General features: G+C 49.9%; 5 protein-coding genes across 5 annotated transcripts in view; 3 read left to right on the top strand and 2 right to left on the bottom strand.

The window, feature by feature from the left end:
- LOC310835517 (uncharacterized protein) overlaps nucleotides 1-13,783 on the top strand; it is a 691,527-nt gene that overhangs the window by 30,942 nt on the left and 646,802 nt on the right. The window lies entirely within an intron of this gene.
- The window catches only part of TNFAIP8L1 (TNF alpha induced protein 8 like 1), a 222,375-nt gene that overhangs the window by 86,829 nt on the left and 121,763 nt on the right, over nucleotides 1-13,783 (bottom strand). The gene's annotated exons all lie outside the window — the stretch shown is intronic.
- LOC310835758 (protein-lysine 6-oxidase-like) overlaps nucleotides 1-13,783 on the bottom strand; it is a 390,424-nt gene that overhangs the window by 325,272 nt on the left and 51,369 nt on the right. The window lies entirely within an intron of this gene.
- LOC310835772 (uncharacterized protein) lies at nucleotides 5,156-12,010 on the top strand. The gene is made up of 8 exons (XM_083720734.1): nucleotides 5,156-6,633; nucleotides 9,570-9,637; nucleotides 9,868-9,929; nucleotides 10,732-10,775; nucleotides 10,901-10,977; nucleotides 11,092-11,401; nucleotides 11,506-11,582; nucleotides 11,858-12,010. The coding sequence occupies exons 1-8, from the start codon at nucleotides 6,564-6,566 to the stop codon at nucleotides 11,906-11,908; spliced, it is 759 nt and encodes a 252-aa protein (XP_083576860.1). The 5' UTR covers nucleotides 5,156-6,563; the 3' UTR covers nucleotides 11,909-12,010.
- Nucleotides 12,144-13,049, top strand: LOC310835833 (elongation factor 2-like). Its single transcript, XM_083720816.1, has 2 exons — nucleotides 12,144-12,424; nucleotides 12,793-13,049. Exons 1-2 carry the CDS (start codon nucleotides 12,167-12,169, stop codon nucleotides 13,030-13,032), a joined length of 498 nt encoding a protein of 165 aa, XP_083576942.1. The 5' UTR covers nucleotides 12,144-12,166; the 3' UTR covers nucleotides 13,033-13,049.

Below are 13,783 nucleotides of genomic sequence, written 5' to 3'. Positions count from 1 at the left end.
AGTGCTCATTAACTTGTAACCACCCCCTATTTCCTTGCAAACAGCATTTTCAATTACAGATAGGTAGCCGTGTTGGTCTGCCATAGTCAAAACAGAAGCATTTTCAATGAGGACTAGATATAATCTAACCTGTTTGCAAGCAATCAAAATAGGTTGCCTGGGGACTCTCGCAGTAGTGATTGAGTGAATGATATCTTTGTAATAATTAAGAGGTATATACACTTCACTAAATAAATAAGTGGGCTTGTTTCATGTTTCCTGAAACAATAGGCAAATCCAAAACAATGGCTATCCTTTTGAAATTCGCACTTCTCTGAATTCAGCAAATCCAGCCCAGTGTATGCTGAAGTGTCTAAATTAGGCTAAAGTGGACATTGAAATGAACGGCAGAAAAAGGCATTACTGTATATTACAGGAAATTGCTTGTAAAATGTGTGTATGAGCAAAATTGCATATGAAAATCTGGATATTGGGTGAAATTTTCATTAGAACTTTTAAGAAGCAAACCCCCCACCCCGAAAAACAAATGTGCAACTGAATTTGTGATTGGGAATAATGGGAAACAAATTGCTATTTTTTATTGGTTTCCACATTTATCACAGGGGAAAAAACATTACAAAACACACAAGAAAAGAAAAACACAAAACAATTCTTCAAATCTCTAATTCTCGTTACATTGATACTTGACTTCCTCAAATCCCTCTAGCTGAATTTCATTATAACCCCTATATAGCAGTTCTCCAAATTCATATTTCCTCCTTTCATTTACTATCCTCATCTCTTATTAATATTCAAATTCTTAATATTTACTACCACCTATTCTTATTCTGCCCCTAAGCCTATTTATTACTTCCAAGAATTTTCTAATTCCCTTGTATCACAATATTTAGCTAAATATTCTTTAAAATTCTTCCATCAAATTGCCATTTGTCTTAATCACTAATCCTAGTATGGACAGATGGGGCTTATTAACCTGGGAAGCAGAAGGGAAACTGATCCTAAACCGTGCTTTGCCAAGCTACCTTTGGGAGAAGAAAGGGTTAAGGAATAAACTGCCCAAATCCTAAATAGATTCCCTAAAGTGGTTGGGTGGTGCTTGTACACTGGCAACATCTGCATCCAGGTGTCTCTCTGCTTTCCTTTGGACCCCATCAGTGAGTCTTGTTATCTGGGCAGCGCAAGACCCCAATATACACTGCCCAGGCTTGCGCCCTGGGGTGGTCACTTGGGTGCTGCTAACACAGTGGTTTGACTTCACCCCTGGAGGCACACTCCATTGTCTTTTGAGACAGACTGATAACGGCAAGCATTGAGGTCACACCTTCCTCTGGCCTGCTGGTAAAAAGTACAGTGGTGCCTCGCAAGACTCGATGGCCCTTGTGGTCTCTTCCAACTCTATGATTCTAAGACGAAATTAATCTATTCCGCGAGTCTCTTCGTCTTGCGGTTTTTTTGTCTTGCGAAGCACGGCTCTTAGCGGCTTTAAGAAAAAGGAAACAAACTCGCAAGACGTTTCATCTTGCGAAGCAAGCCCATACGGAAATTCGTCTTGCAGAACGACTCAAAAAACTGAAAACTTTCGTCTAGCGAGTTTTTCGTCTTGCGGGGCACCACTGTAAAGGTAAAGGGACCCCTGACCATTAGGTCCAGTCGTGCCCGACTCGGGTTGCGGTGCTCATCTCGCTCTATAGGCCAAGGGAGCCGGCGTACAGCTTCTGGGTCATGTGGCCAGCAGGACTAAGCCACTTCTGGCGAACCAGAGCAGCGTACGGAAACGCCGTTTACCTTCCCGCCACTACTCATCTACTTGCACTTTGACGTGCTTTCGAACTGCTAGGTTGGCAGGAGGAGGGACTGAGCAACGGGAGCTCATCCTGTCACGGGGATTCGAACCGCCGACCTTCTGATCAGCAAGTCCTAGGCTCTGTGGTTTAACCCACAGCACCACCCGTGTCTGGCCTGCTGGTACCTGCCAGCCTAATTGCTCTTAAGGTAGACTCAGCTTGAAGTTAGTGTTTGGGGAGGCTCATGTTAGATATATTCAGGTGGGGAATCTTGGGCTTTGGGGTCTGGATCTTTACTACCTGGGTGGACGGTGCTGGCTGGCTGGGCCCAACCCACAGGTCAATCACACAGCATCATGTACAGGTGAGTTATCACCTGTCAAAATTCCTTATGGAGGGCTCCCAACAGCTGGCACAGAAAGGGCATTGTGTATTGCCAGTCCGAACCCTGCATTTTACCAGCTGATTGGCACCAGGAACACACAGCTCCAAACAAAAAGGAACAATCGACCCGTCCCTTGCGATCTGTGTTTGCTATCTAGTAGCGTGGGAGGATGTGGTTTGTGGGAAACGGCCTTGTGAGCAGAATTATTATTTAATAAATTTGTGTAATAATAATAATAATAATTTTTATTTATACCCCGCCCTCCCCAGCCAAGGCTGGGCTCAGGGCGGCTAACAAGCAATAATAAAAACAAGTTAAATGATTACAACTTAAAAACAAAATTAAAATACAATATTAAAATATTGAAACATTAAAATGTAGCCTCATCGCAGGAGGAGAAAGGAAAAGAAAAAAGAAAGAGAGGGAGGGAATCAAATTGGCTCCAAGCCAAAGGCCAGGCGGAACAACTCTCTCTTACAGGCCCTGCGGAAAGAAATCAGATCCTGCAGGGCCCTGGTCTCATGAGACAGAGCGTTCCACCAGGCGGGAGCCAGTGTTGAAAAGGCCCTGGCTCTGGTTGAAGCTATTCTAACTTCCTTACGGCCCGGGACCTCTAGGGTGTTGCTATATATGGACCTTGAGGTCCTCAGTGGGGCATACCAGGAGAGGCAGTCCCGTAGGTACGAGGGTCCTAGGCCGTGAAGGGCTTTAAAGGCCAAAAGCAGCACCTTAAATCTGACCCTGTACTCCACCGGGAGCCAGTGCAGCTGGAAAAGCACTGGGTGAATATGCTCCCATGGCAGGGACCCTGTGAGGAGCCTTGCTGCAGCATTCTGCACCCGCTGGAGTTTCTGGGACAGCTTCAAGGGCAGCCCTGCGTAGAGCGAATTATAGTAGTCAAGCCTGGAGGTGACCGTCGCATGGATCACTGTGGCCAGGTCGGGGCGGAAAAGGTAAGGGACCAACTGCTTGATGCGGCGAAGGTGGAAAAATGTCACCTTGGCTGTTGCTGTAACCTGCACCTCCATGGAAAGGGAGGCGTCAAGGATTACACCCAAACTCTTAACGGAAGGCAATGGCACTAATTGGGCCCCCGCAAGAGAAGGGAGTTGGTCCCTCATCTCCATGCCATCCCGACCTAGCCATAGGACCTCTGTCTTCGAAGGATTTTGTTTCAACTAAATATAACTGCCCTTTATCCGTACATCTCGGGGCAGTTCCCACTCCTGATTTAGGAAGTTTAAATAGCACCTTGAATTGGCCCAGGAAACAAAAAAGGCAGCCGATAACTGAGCGTGGTGTGTTGCAAGAACCAGGTATCCAGAAGAGTTCTTGCTGCCATACCTGGTTGCTGAAGTGTCTACAAGCCTCCACACCGAGCGCACTGCATTCTAAACTAGATTTGCCCAACACTTGGCACGATGGCGACCAGTTTAGCTGGAGGCATCCTGGAGGAACATTAGCTGTCTTGGGGTTTCCAGAGGATGTTGGACTCCTTGGGCCCCAGCTGTCATGCCCAAGGATTAGGAGCTGTTGGAGTTTATTGTCCCATAAAGTCACCATTAAAGGGACCCCTGACCATTAGGTCCAGTCATGGCCAACTCTGGGGTTGCGGTGCTCATCTCGCTTTATTGGCTGAGGGAGCCGGCGTACAGCTTCTGGGTCATGTGGCCAGCATGACTAAGCCGCTTCTGGCGAACCAGAGCAGTGCACGGAAACACAGTTTACCTTCCCGCCGGAGTGGTACCTATTTATCTACTTGCACTTTGATGTGCTTTCGAACTGCTAGGTTGGCAGGAGCAGGGACCGAGCAACGGGAGCTCACACCGTCGTGGGGATTCGAACCGCCAACCTTCTGATCAGCAAGTCCTAGGCTCTGTGGTTTAACCCACAGCACCACCCATGTCCCTAAAAGTCACCAATAAAGAATCTCTATATGAGGGTGATTCTATATGAGGGTGAAAGGGACGCAGGTGGCGCTGTGGGTTAAAGCCTCAGCACCTAGGACTTGCCGATCGAAAGGTCGGCGGTTCGAATCCCTGCGGCGGGGTGCGCTCCCGCTGCTCGGTCCCAGCGCCTGCCAACCTAGCAGTTCGAAAGCACCTCTGGGTGCAAGTAGATAAATAGGGACCGCTTACCAGCGGGAAGGTAAACGGCGTTTCCGTGTGCAGCTCTGGCTCGCCAGAGCAGTGATGTCACGCTGGCCACATGACCCGGAAGTGTCTCCGGACAGCGCTGGCCCCTGGCCTCTTGAGTGAGATGGGCGCACAACCCCAGAGTCTGTCAAGACTGGCCCATACGGGCAGGGGGACCTTTACCTTTACCTTTATATGAGGGTGAAACAGGAGAGCACAAAATATGGTCTGAAGCTCAGCATCAAAAAAAACGAAGATCATGGCCACTGGTCCCATCACCTCCTGGCAAATAGAAGGGGAAGAAATGGAGGCAGTGAGAGATTTTACTTTCTTGGGCTCCATGATCACTGCAGATGGTGACAGCAGTCACGAAATTAAAACTACCCATGTACTATCTGAAACCCAAGGGATGCCAGTGAATTTGGGTGCATTTGTTGCCAGTGAATCCCTCCCCCCCCCGCTTTCCTCCCCCTCTACATTAAGTGTAAACTGTAAGCAGAAATGCGGACGTCGGTCCCATGCTGCAGCTTGGGAAGTGAGAGGTGAGTTGTAAGGTCTGGACAAGCTCATCCCCACTGCTTTAGGGAACATGGTGACTTGTTGTTGTTTAGTCGTGTCCGACTCTTCGTGACCCCCTGGACCAGAGCACGCCGGGCACTCCTGTCTACCACTGCCTCCCACAGTTTGGTCAAACTCATGCTGGTAGCTTCGAGAACACTGTCCCACCATCTTGTCCTCTGCTGTCCCCTTCTCCTTGTGCCCTCCATCTTTCCCAACATCAGGGTCTTTTTCAGGGAGAAAAAAATATATGCGACTCAAACTTTCCAGCCCTCAAATGCCGCAACCCCGGAATTCAGTGTTCTGGTTTGCAAACGTTCTTTGGAAGCCAAACGCCCGACGCAGGGCCGGATTTAGGATTGATGAGGCCCGAAGCTACTGAAGGTAATGGGGCCCTTTATATGTCCAGCTGTCCTTTGTCAAAAACCAATTGCCGCTGTTTTTTGTTTTGAATATATGCTACAGTACAGTGGTACGTCGGGATTTGAACGGGATCCATTCCGGAGCCCCGTTCGTATCCAGAAGGAAACATAACTAGCGACGGCACATCTGTGCACGCACACACGCCACTTTTCGCCTTTCTGCGCATGTGCGTGACGTCATTTTGAGCGTCGGTGCATGCGCGAGCATCGAAACCTGGAAGTAACACGCTCTAGTTCAACCCCATGCAATGCAGGAATCTCAGCTCAAGACCCCCTGGCAGATGGCCGTCCAAGCTCTGTTGAAAAACCTCCAAGGAAGGAGAGTCTACTGCCTTCTGAGGGACTTTCTCCCGCTGTCAAACAGCTCTTGCTGTCAGAAAGTTCTTCCTGGAGTCGGAATCTCCTTTCTGGTCGCTTGAAGCCATGGCTTCAGGTCCTGAGGGCCTCTGGAGCAGGAGAAGACCAGTTTCCTCCCTGGGACGCACTTGAGATATTGACAGGGCTCTCATATCCATGTCCGGAGGGACAGGGAGCAAAACATCTCTCTCTCCCCTTTCCCCACCCCATGCAGAATGGCAAGGGGTCTGTGCATCCGGCTGGGAAGAAGGTGGTGGGAGTGTAGAGCCCAGCCAAGGGCTGGCTGTGGGCAGGATCCTTGCACTGCCGGGGGTTGGACTAGATGCCCCTTGGCACCCCTTCCAACTCTGCCATACTCTGATTTTCTCAAGCAGCTGAAGGAACGGGCGGGGGAGCAAGATGCAGAAGAAGGGGAGGCACAACCACACCCCCCAACAGCCCCCTCTGGCCTGACCCACGGTGGCCTCATCCCAGCACACTTTGACCCCCCTGGTTTTATTTTTCTTCAGTCAGCTGCCGGACAACCCAGCAGCCTGGCCCCTGTTTGCCAGCTGACGTCACAAAGTGCTGCTTTGCAAGCAAGCCTGATAATGCCCTGCAAGGGGGATTCCTGTCAGATGACAGAGTTGGGAGAGAAAGATGAATATTGAAGGTAGGAGGCCTAGAGGAGATGAGCGGCAGTATTATCATTGTGAGGTGATGCTATTACAATTCCAAAGGGAATGGCAAGCAGGGAGGGAGGGGGAAGAGAGAGAGTGGAATTCTGGTGGAGACGGAAGATGGAAGGAGGCTTGGAAAGGGAGTTTGAGGGGGGGCAGGTGAGAGTCGGTTGAGAGCGGTGGGTTCTAGAAGGCGGCACGAGGGGGGGGGCTGAAGCAGAGCTGGACTGCGAAGCAGCAGAACAGCCGCCATAACTGTCAGGATGTGGCCATTTAATGCAGCAAGAAGGAGGTCTCTGCCAACTTGGCAACAAGAAAATTCTCTTGATTCAGGTGAGGCATGGAGCCAGGGCTTGGCTTGTACAGAAATTGTACCTCAGGTTAAGAACTTTGCTGCAGGATGAGGACAGAAATCGTGCTCTGGCAGCGCGGCGGCAGCAGGAGGCCCCATTAGCAAAAGTGGTACCTCAGGTTAAGAACAGTTTCAGGTTAAGAACGGACCTCCAGAACGAATTAAGTTCTTAACCCGAGGCACCACTGTGCTGCTAAAGCCCAGATGCCTCACACCCCCCTCCAAGCTTCACAGAACTGGGCTATGCCTGATTATCGTTTTCCCAAAACAGCTTGTTGTTGTTTAGTCGTGTCCGACTCTTCGTGACCCCCTGGACCAGAGCACGCCAGGCACTCCTGTCTTCCACTGCCTCCCGCAGTTTGGGCAAACTCATGCTGGTAGCTTCGAGAAAACTATCCAACCATCTTGTCCTCCGTCGTCCCCTTCTCCTTGTGCCCTCCATCTTTCCCAACATCAGGGTCTTTTCCAGGGAGTCTTCTCTTCTCATGAGGTGGCCAAAGTCTTGGGGCCTCAGCTTCAGGATCTGTCCTTCCAGTGAGCACTCAGGAGCCCAATAAAGTAAAATCTCTCACTGCCTCCATTTCTCCCCCTTCTTGCATTTCCTTTTCATTGGGATGGTTTTCGTTTTTGTTCTCGGTCCACATACTGCTTAAGCCTGCCTTGTAGAATTTTAATCATAACCTTGCTAGCGTGTGAAATGAGTGCAATTGTGCGGCAGTTGGAGCATTCTTTGGCACTGCCCTTCTTTGGGATTGGGATGTAGACTGATCTTCTCCAATCCTCTGGCCACAGCTGAGTTTTCCAAACTTGCTGGCATATTGAGTGTAGCACCTTAACAGCAGCATCTTTTAAAAATTTAAATAGTTCAGATGGAATATCATCACTTCCACTGGCCTTGTTATTAGCAGTGCTTTCTAAGGCCCATTAGACTTTACTCTTCAGGATGTCTGGCTCAAGGTCAGCAACCACACTACCTGGGGTGTACGAGACATCCCTAGCTTTCTGGTATAATTCCTCTGTGTATTCTTGCCACCTCTTCTTGATGTCTTCTGCTTCTGTTTGGTCCTTACCACTTTTGTCCTTGGTAATCTTTGAATGAAATGTTCCTTTCATATCTCCAATTTTCTTGAACAGATCTCTGGTTCTTCCCATTCTGTTGTTTTCCTCTATTTCTTTGCATTGCTCGTTTAAGAAGGCCTTGCTATTTTTTGGATATCTGCATTCAATTTCCTGTATCTTTCACTATCTCCCTCGCATTTTGCTTGCCTTCTCTCCCCCGCTATTTGTAAGGCCTTGTTGGACAGCCACTTTGCTTTCTTGCATTTCCTTTTCATTGGGATGGTTTTAGTTGCTGCCTCCTGTATAATGTTACGAGCCTCCATCCATAGTTCTTCAGGCACTCTGTCTACCAAATCTAAATCCTTAAACCTGTTCCTCACTTCCACTGTGTATTCATAAGGGATTTGATATTGATTGTATCTAACTGGCCCAGTGATTTTTCCGACTTTCTTCAGTTTAAGCTTGAATTTTGCTATAAGAAGCTGATGATCTGAGCCACAGTCAGCTCCAGGTCTTGTTTTTGCTGACTGTATAGAGCTTCTACATCTTTGGCTGCAGAGAATATAATCAATCTGATTTCGATGCTGCCCACCTGGTGATGTCCATGTGTAGAGTCGTCTCTTGTGTTGTTGGAAAAGAGTGTTTGTGATTATCAGCTTGTGCTCTCGGCAGAACTCTATTAGCCTTTGCCCTGCTTTGTTTTGAACTCCATGGCCGAACTTGCCAGTTGTTCCTTTTATCTCTTGACTCCCTACTTTATCTAAACTAAATCCTTCAAAGACAGAGGTCCTATGGCTAGGTCGGGATGGCATGGGGATGAGGGACCAACTCCCTTCTCTTGCGGGGGCCCAATTAGTGCCATTGCCTTCCGTTAAGAGTTTGGGTGTAATCCTTGACGCCACCCTTTCCATGGAGGCGCAAGTTACAGCAACAGCCAAGGCGACATTTTTCCACCTTCGCCGCATCAAGCAGTTGGTCCCTTACCTTTCCCGCCCTGACTTGGCCACAGTGATCCATGCGACGGTCATCTCCAGGCTTGACTACTGTAATTCGCTCTATGCGGGGCTGCCCTTGAAGCTGTCCCAGAAACTCCAGCGGGTGCAGAATGCTGCAGCGAGGCTCCTCACGGGGTCTCTGCCATGGGAGCATATTCACCCAGTGCTTTTCAAGCTGCACTGGCTCCCGGTGGAGTACAGGGTCAGATTTAAGGTGCTGCTTTTGACCTTTAAAGCCCTTCACGGCCTAGGACCCTCGTACCTACGGGACCGCCTCTCCTGGTATGCCCCACGGAGAGCCTCAAGGTCCATAAATAACAACACCCTAGTGGTCCCAGGCCCTAAGGAAGTTAGATTGGCTTCAAGCAGAGCCAGGGCCTTTTCAACTCTGGCCCCGGCCTGGTGGAACTCTCTGCCTCATGAGACCAGGGCCCTGCAGGATCTGATTTCTTTCCACAGGGCCTGTAAGACAGAGTTGATCCGCCTGGCCTTTGGCTTGGAGCCAATTTGATTCCCTCCCCCTCTCTCTCTTTCCCCCCCTTTCTTTTCCTTCTCCTCCTGCGATGAGGCTACATTTTAATATTTTAATGTTCCATTATTTTAATGTTGTATTTTATTTTTGTTTTTAAGTTGTAATCATTCACCTTGTTTTTATTATTGCTTGTAAGCCGCTCTGAGCCCGGCCTTGGCTGGGGAGGGCGGGGTATATAAATAAAAAAATTATTATTATTATTACTACTTTAGCATTCCAATCCCCTATAAAGAGAAGAACATCTGTCTTTGGTGCCATTTCTATAAGGTGTTATAAGTCTTCCCACCTGTAACCTCTTCCTATGTTTTTTATTTTCCTTTCTGTCTCCTAGGAAATAAAAGGCTCCTGCAACGTCCAACAATGAAGGAGGCTGGAGGGGCACAACCTCTGGAGATTGTGGTAGGTTAATTCCATGGGGAATCCATTCCCCAGATGTGCAGGGAGGTCATGTGCTGACCTGAGTGAAACAGGGCTGGGTTGGGGGTTGCAGTCCTGTTTGCCCCAGCCCCTTGCCCCCTCCTTCCAAGCCAGGGAGCAGGCTGGCAGCCTGTGGTGACGTGGGCATGGGCAGCCTGGTGGGGGTGCTTATTCTGCCCCCTAGAGAGTACAATGTCCTTCTTCCTTTGCAGGGCCGTGGTCTGGGGAAGCAGCAGCAGCCCAGCGGTGCAGGAAAACCCAACGAAGTCCGGAGGTATGTTGTGACCTTGTGTCGCAGAGGAAGTGTTTTCCAGTGATCTTGGGGGTGGAGGAGGAAGGCTTGATTTAGAGATCCCTGTACTTTTATGGAGAGGGTTTCTCTGTGGTCCAGGCAGGGCCCTAGCTAGGGGGTGGTGAGGTGGGTCCCCGCCAGGGGTGCAGGTGAGGGGTGGGGCACAAAATTGCCTCAAAAAGACATCCAGAGATATGTCTAAGTGTATAGAGGATAATAAGAAATAGTATCATCTATATATTTATCTGGTTCCAACTCATCCAAGCAATAAAACTAACGGAGCTTGTTTCTTCCTTCTTTTAAAAAAATAATAATATTTATTAAAGTTTTAAGAGGTACAACAAGAAAAAGTAAAAAGCATCATTTTAAACAAGAAACAATACAACACATCCCAATAGGTAAAGAAAAAAAGGATAAGATACAAAAGAAAGAAAAAACAAAACAACAACAACAGAGAAATAAAATCCATTAAACAAAAAAGAAAAAAGGAAGAAAAATACAGCAAATCTCCCCATTACTTATCTTTCATTAGCTTATTTCCCCGACCTCCTCACACCTCCCTTTTTTTGTATTCTAGTTCGATTATCCATTTCAGCAAATCCTTTCCCTCTTTTCAAATTTTAGTCCTGTAATTTATCTTAGTCTAATGTAGCTTTACTTTCCCTCCTTTCACCAATTAACAGCCAGTTATTTCCCAAATCCTTTATATCATTCCTGCTAAAGTCACATAACATCATTCCAACATCCTTCTAACAGTCATTAACAGAGCTTGTTTCTTCCTTAGGCGAGAGGCCCGCCAGTACGAGGGGGGAAAGGCTCCCACTTCAGGTAAGTGGAAATGCCAACCGAGTGCCCCATATTTTAGGAATGTTTCCTTCCCGTGTCCCCCCTCCCTCATGCGCCAGACTGGTGCTGTCATCTGGCGCTTGCTAATTCCTCCGTTTTCTCCGCAGGGAGGGAGCCTTTCCCCAACATCTACTACGTGCTGGCGAAATCCCTGGAGGGACGTGGCGAATGCGGCGAACATCAGGTACTGGGACAGTAGGAAGGAAGGGGTCCTTGTGGGGCTTCTTTTGGGGGTTTATCAAAAATATAGCATCCGCCCCAGCCCCTACTCATCAGATGCTTTCTGCTTCCTCCACAGGGCCACCCCTCCAGGGATGAGGCTCCAGAGCCTGCTCCCGGGACAAAGATCGACAGAACATCGCGGCGGTTCCCGGCGGTTCCCGATCCTCGCCTGCCTCACCCACCCTCCGTTCCCCGTGCGGGCATGGCTCCTTCCCGGCCGTACCTGGCACAGAGGCAGCAGACCAGGTTTCCCCCCATTAAGAACAGCTCCCGAGTGATTCTGGAGCCGGGGGAGACTTTGGCTGCTGCCTCTGTGCCAGGCCGGTCGGGAGGGAGCCCGGACGCCCGCATGGAGGAGTTCAGGGTGGGGCAGTTAATAAGATCAGGTAGGAAGAAATGCCCCCTTCTCAGGTCCCCACCCTCCTGCCCCAGACTGGGGCTCGCGTGGCTGGGAGCCATGCTCCGACTGATGTCTCCCTTTGTTTTGCAGCGAGGAGAAGGATGAGCCTGGGAGCCGCCGCATCCCGGGAGGGCCTGGAGCCGAGGCAACGGCCTCTTGCCTCACAGGTAAGGGGACAGGGGGATTTCATTGCTTTGCCGCTCTATGCTTTGCCGCTCGCGATTTACGGGTTTGGGGGGGAGGCATGGGCAGGGGGCGCGTCGGAATGTCACCCCCCTTCAGGATGGTACCTGGGGCAACCTGCCCCCCATCGGTATGCCCCTGGCCAGAAACAGGATCTGCTCACCTGGGACTTCCTGCAACGGCTTCTTGAAGCCCCGTCCCTGGTTGTTTGGTCAGTGACAGACCATTCACACATTCAGGGATTCCTTTTTTCTTGCAGGGTAAGGCTTCTGCACCGCTGTGGCTGCTGCTGAAACCCCCCAAAAAGTAATACAGGTAAGGGGGAGAAGGCAGAATTTGCATGGAGCGGGGAGAACACCCTGCTCCAGTCTTCCAGACCGACTCTCAGACTTAAAACCAAGGCGTTCCTACGAGAGCCGGTATCAAAATAACATGGAAGCAGAACAGAAATGGATCAGGCAGAGCTGTAACTGATAAGGAATGCAGTGCTCAAGGTTTGGGCAACGAGGACAGACCTGGGCTAAAGCGAGTCTTCTTCTCCCACAGGCCACATCATGTATGCCTGTACATGAAAGCCCGCCCCTTCCCCGACGGCCTGGCCGAGGACATCAACAAAGGCGACGTCTCGGCCCGCCAGGAGCTGAAGACACGGGCCCGTTACCTGGCCGAGAAGTACGAGTGGGACGTGGCCGAGGCCCGCAAGATCTGGTGCTTCGGCCCGGACGGCACTGGCCCCAACATCCTGACGGACATCACCAAGGGGGTGCAGTACCTCAACGAGATCAAGGACAGCGTTGTGGCAGGATTCCAGTGGGCCACGAAGGAGGTGAGCAAGAGTGGTGCACCTCATCGCAGGGCGGTGGGCTGTCTGCGTCCCGCCTTCTTGGAATGGAGCAGAGAGACTTGTTGCTGTTTCCAAGTAATAATTTATGACTTGTACCCCGCCCATCCGGCTGGGTTTCCACAGCCACTCTGGGCGGCTTCCAACAAAATATTAAAATACAACAGTCCATCAAACATTAAAAGCTTCCCTAAACAGGGCTGCCTTCAGATGTCTTCTAAAAGTCTGGTCCAGTGGTACCTATGGTTACGTACTTAATTCGTTGCCTGCTTCAGAGAGGAAGGACAGAAAAAGTTGGGTTGAATGCAAACTAGAAAATGATTTTCTCCCTCCAACCTCTCCCTTTTCTCCAGGGTGCCCTTTGCGAGGAGAACATGCGCGCCGTCCGCTTTGACGTGCACGACGTGACCCTGCACGCGGACGCCATCCACCGCGGAGGTGGCCAAATCATTCCCACGGCCAGAAGGTGCCTCTACGCCTGCGTGTTGACGGCTCAGCCCCGCCTCATGGAGCCCATCTACCTTGTGGAGATCCAGGTGGGTGACTGGAGGCAGGCTGCGTTCTTAAGAGGCGGTGGCAGTCCGCTGGCTTAACTCCGTGCAGTGCTGTAACATATTCTCCGGCGATCAGCCTTCTTTATGCTCCAGCTCTCACTTCCATACATCACTAGTGGGAAAACCATTTGTTGTTTAGTCGTTTAGTCGTGTCCGATTCTTCATGACCCCCTGGACCAGAGCACGCCAGGCACTCCTGTCTTCCACTGCCTCCCGCAGTTTGGTCAAACTCATGGTGGTAGCTTCGAGAACACTGTCCCACCATCTCGTCCTCTGTCGTCCGCTTCTCCTTGTGCCCTCCATCATTCCCAACATCAGGGTCTTTTCCAGGGAGTCTTCTCTTCTCATGAGGTGGCCAAAGTCTTGGAGCCTCAGCTTCAGGATCTGTCCTTCCAGTGAGCACTCAGGGCTGATTTCCTTCAGAATGGATCAGTCTGATCTTCTTGCAGTCCATGGGACTCTCAAGAGTCTCCTCCAGCACCATAATTCAAAAGCATCAATTCCTTGGCAATCAGCCTTCTTTAAGGTCCAGCTCTCACTTCCATACATCACTACTGGGAAAACCATAGCTTCAACTATATGGACCTTTGTTGGTAAGGTGATGTCTCTGCTTTTTAAGATGCTGTCCAGGTTTGTCATTGCTTTTCTCCCAAGGAGCAGGCGTCTTTTAATTTCGTGACTGCTGTCACCATCTGCAGTGATCATGGAGCCGAAGAAAGTAAAATCTCTCACTGCCTCCATTTCTTCCCCTTCTATTTGTCAGGAGGTGATGGGACTAGTGGCCATGATC

Source organism: Podarcis gaigeae (assembly GCF_964106915.1).
Source record: "Podarcis gaigeae genome assembly, chromosome: 18".
NCBI lineage: Eukaryota > Metazoa > Chordata > Lepidosauria > Squamata > Lacertidae > Podarcis > Podarcis gaigeae.
Note: the sequence above shows the minus strand (reverse complement) of the source record. Positions and strands in the feature narration are given on the sequence as shown.

Excerpts from the sequence above, each read along its gene's own strand:
- LOC310835772 (XM_083720734.1), top strand. The coding sequence starts at position 6,564 with ATGTGGCCATTTAATGCAGCAAGAAGGAGGTCTCTGCCAACTTGGCAA. Across the intron at positions 10,776-10,900 it reads GGGAAAGGCTCCCACTTCAG|GGAGGGAGCCTTTCCCCAAC; the intron begins GTAAGTGGAAAT and ends TTTTCTCCGCAG. Across the intron at positions 10,978-11,091 it reads GCGAATGCGGCGAACATCAG|GGCCACCCCTCCAGGGATGA; the intron begins GTACTGGGACAG and ends CTTCCTCCACAG.
- LOC310835833 (XM_083720816.1), top strand. The coding sequence starts at position 12,167 with ATGAAAGCCCGCCCCTTCCCCGACGGCCTGGCCGAGGACATCAACAAA. Across the intron at positions 12,425-12,792 it reads TCCAGTGGGCCACGAAGGAG|GGTGCCCTTTGCGAGGAGAA; the intron begins GTGAGCAAGAGT and ends CCTTTTCTCCAG.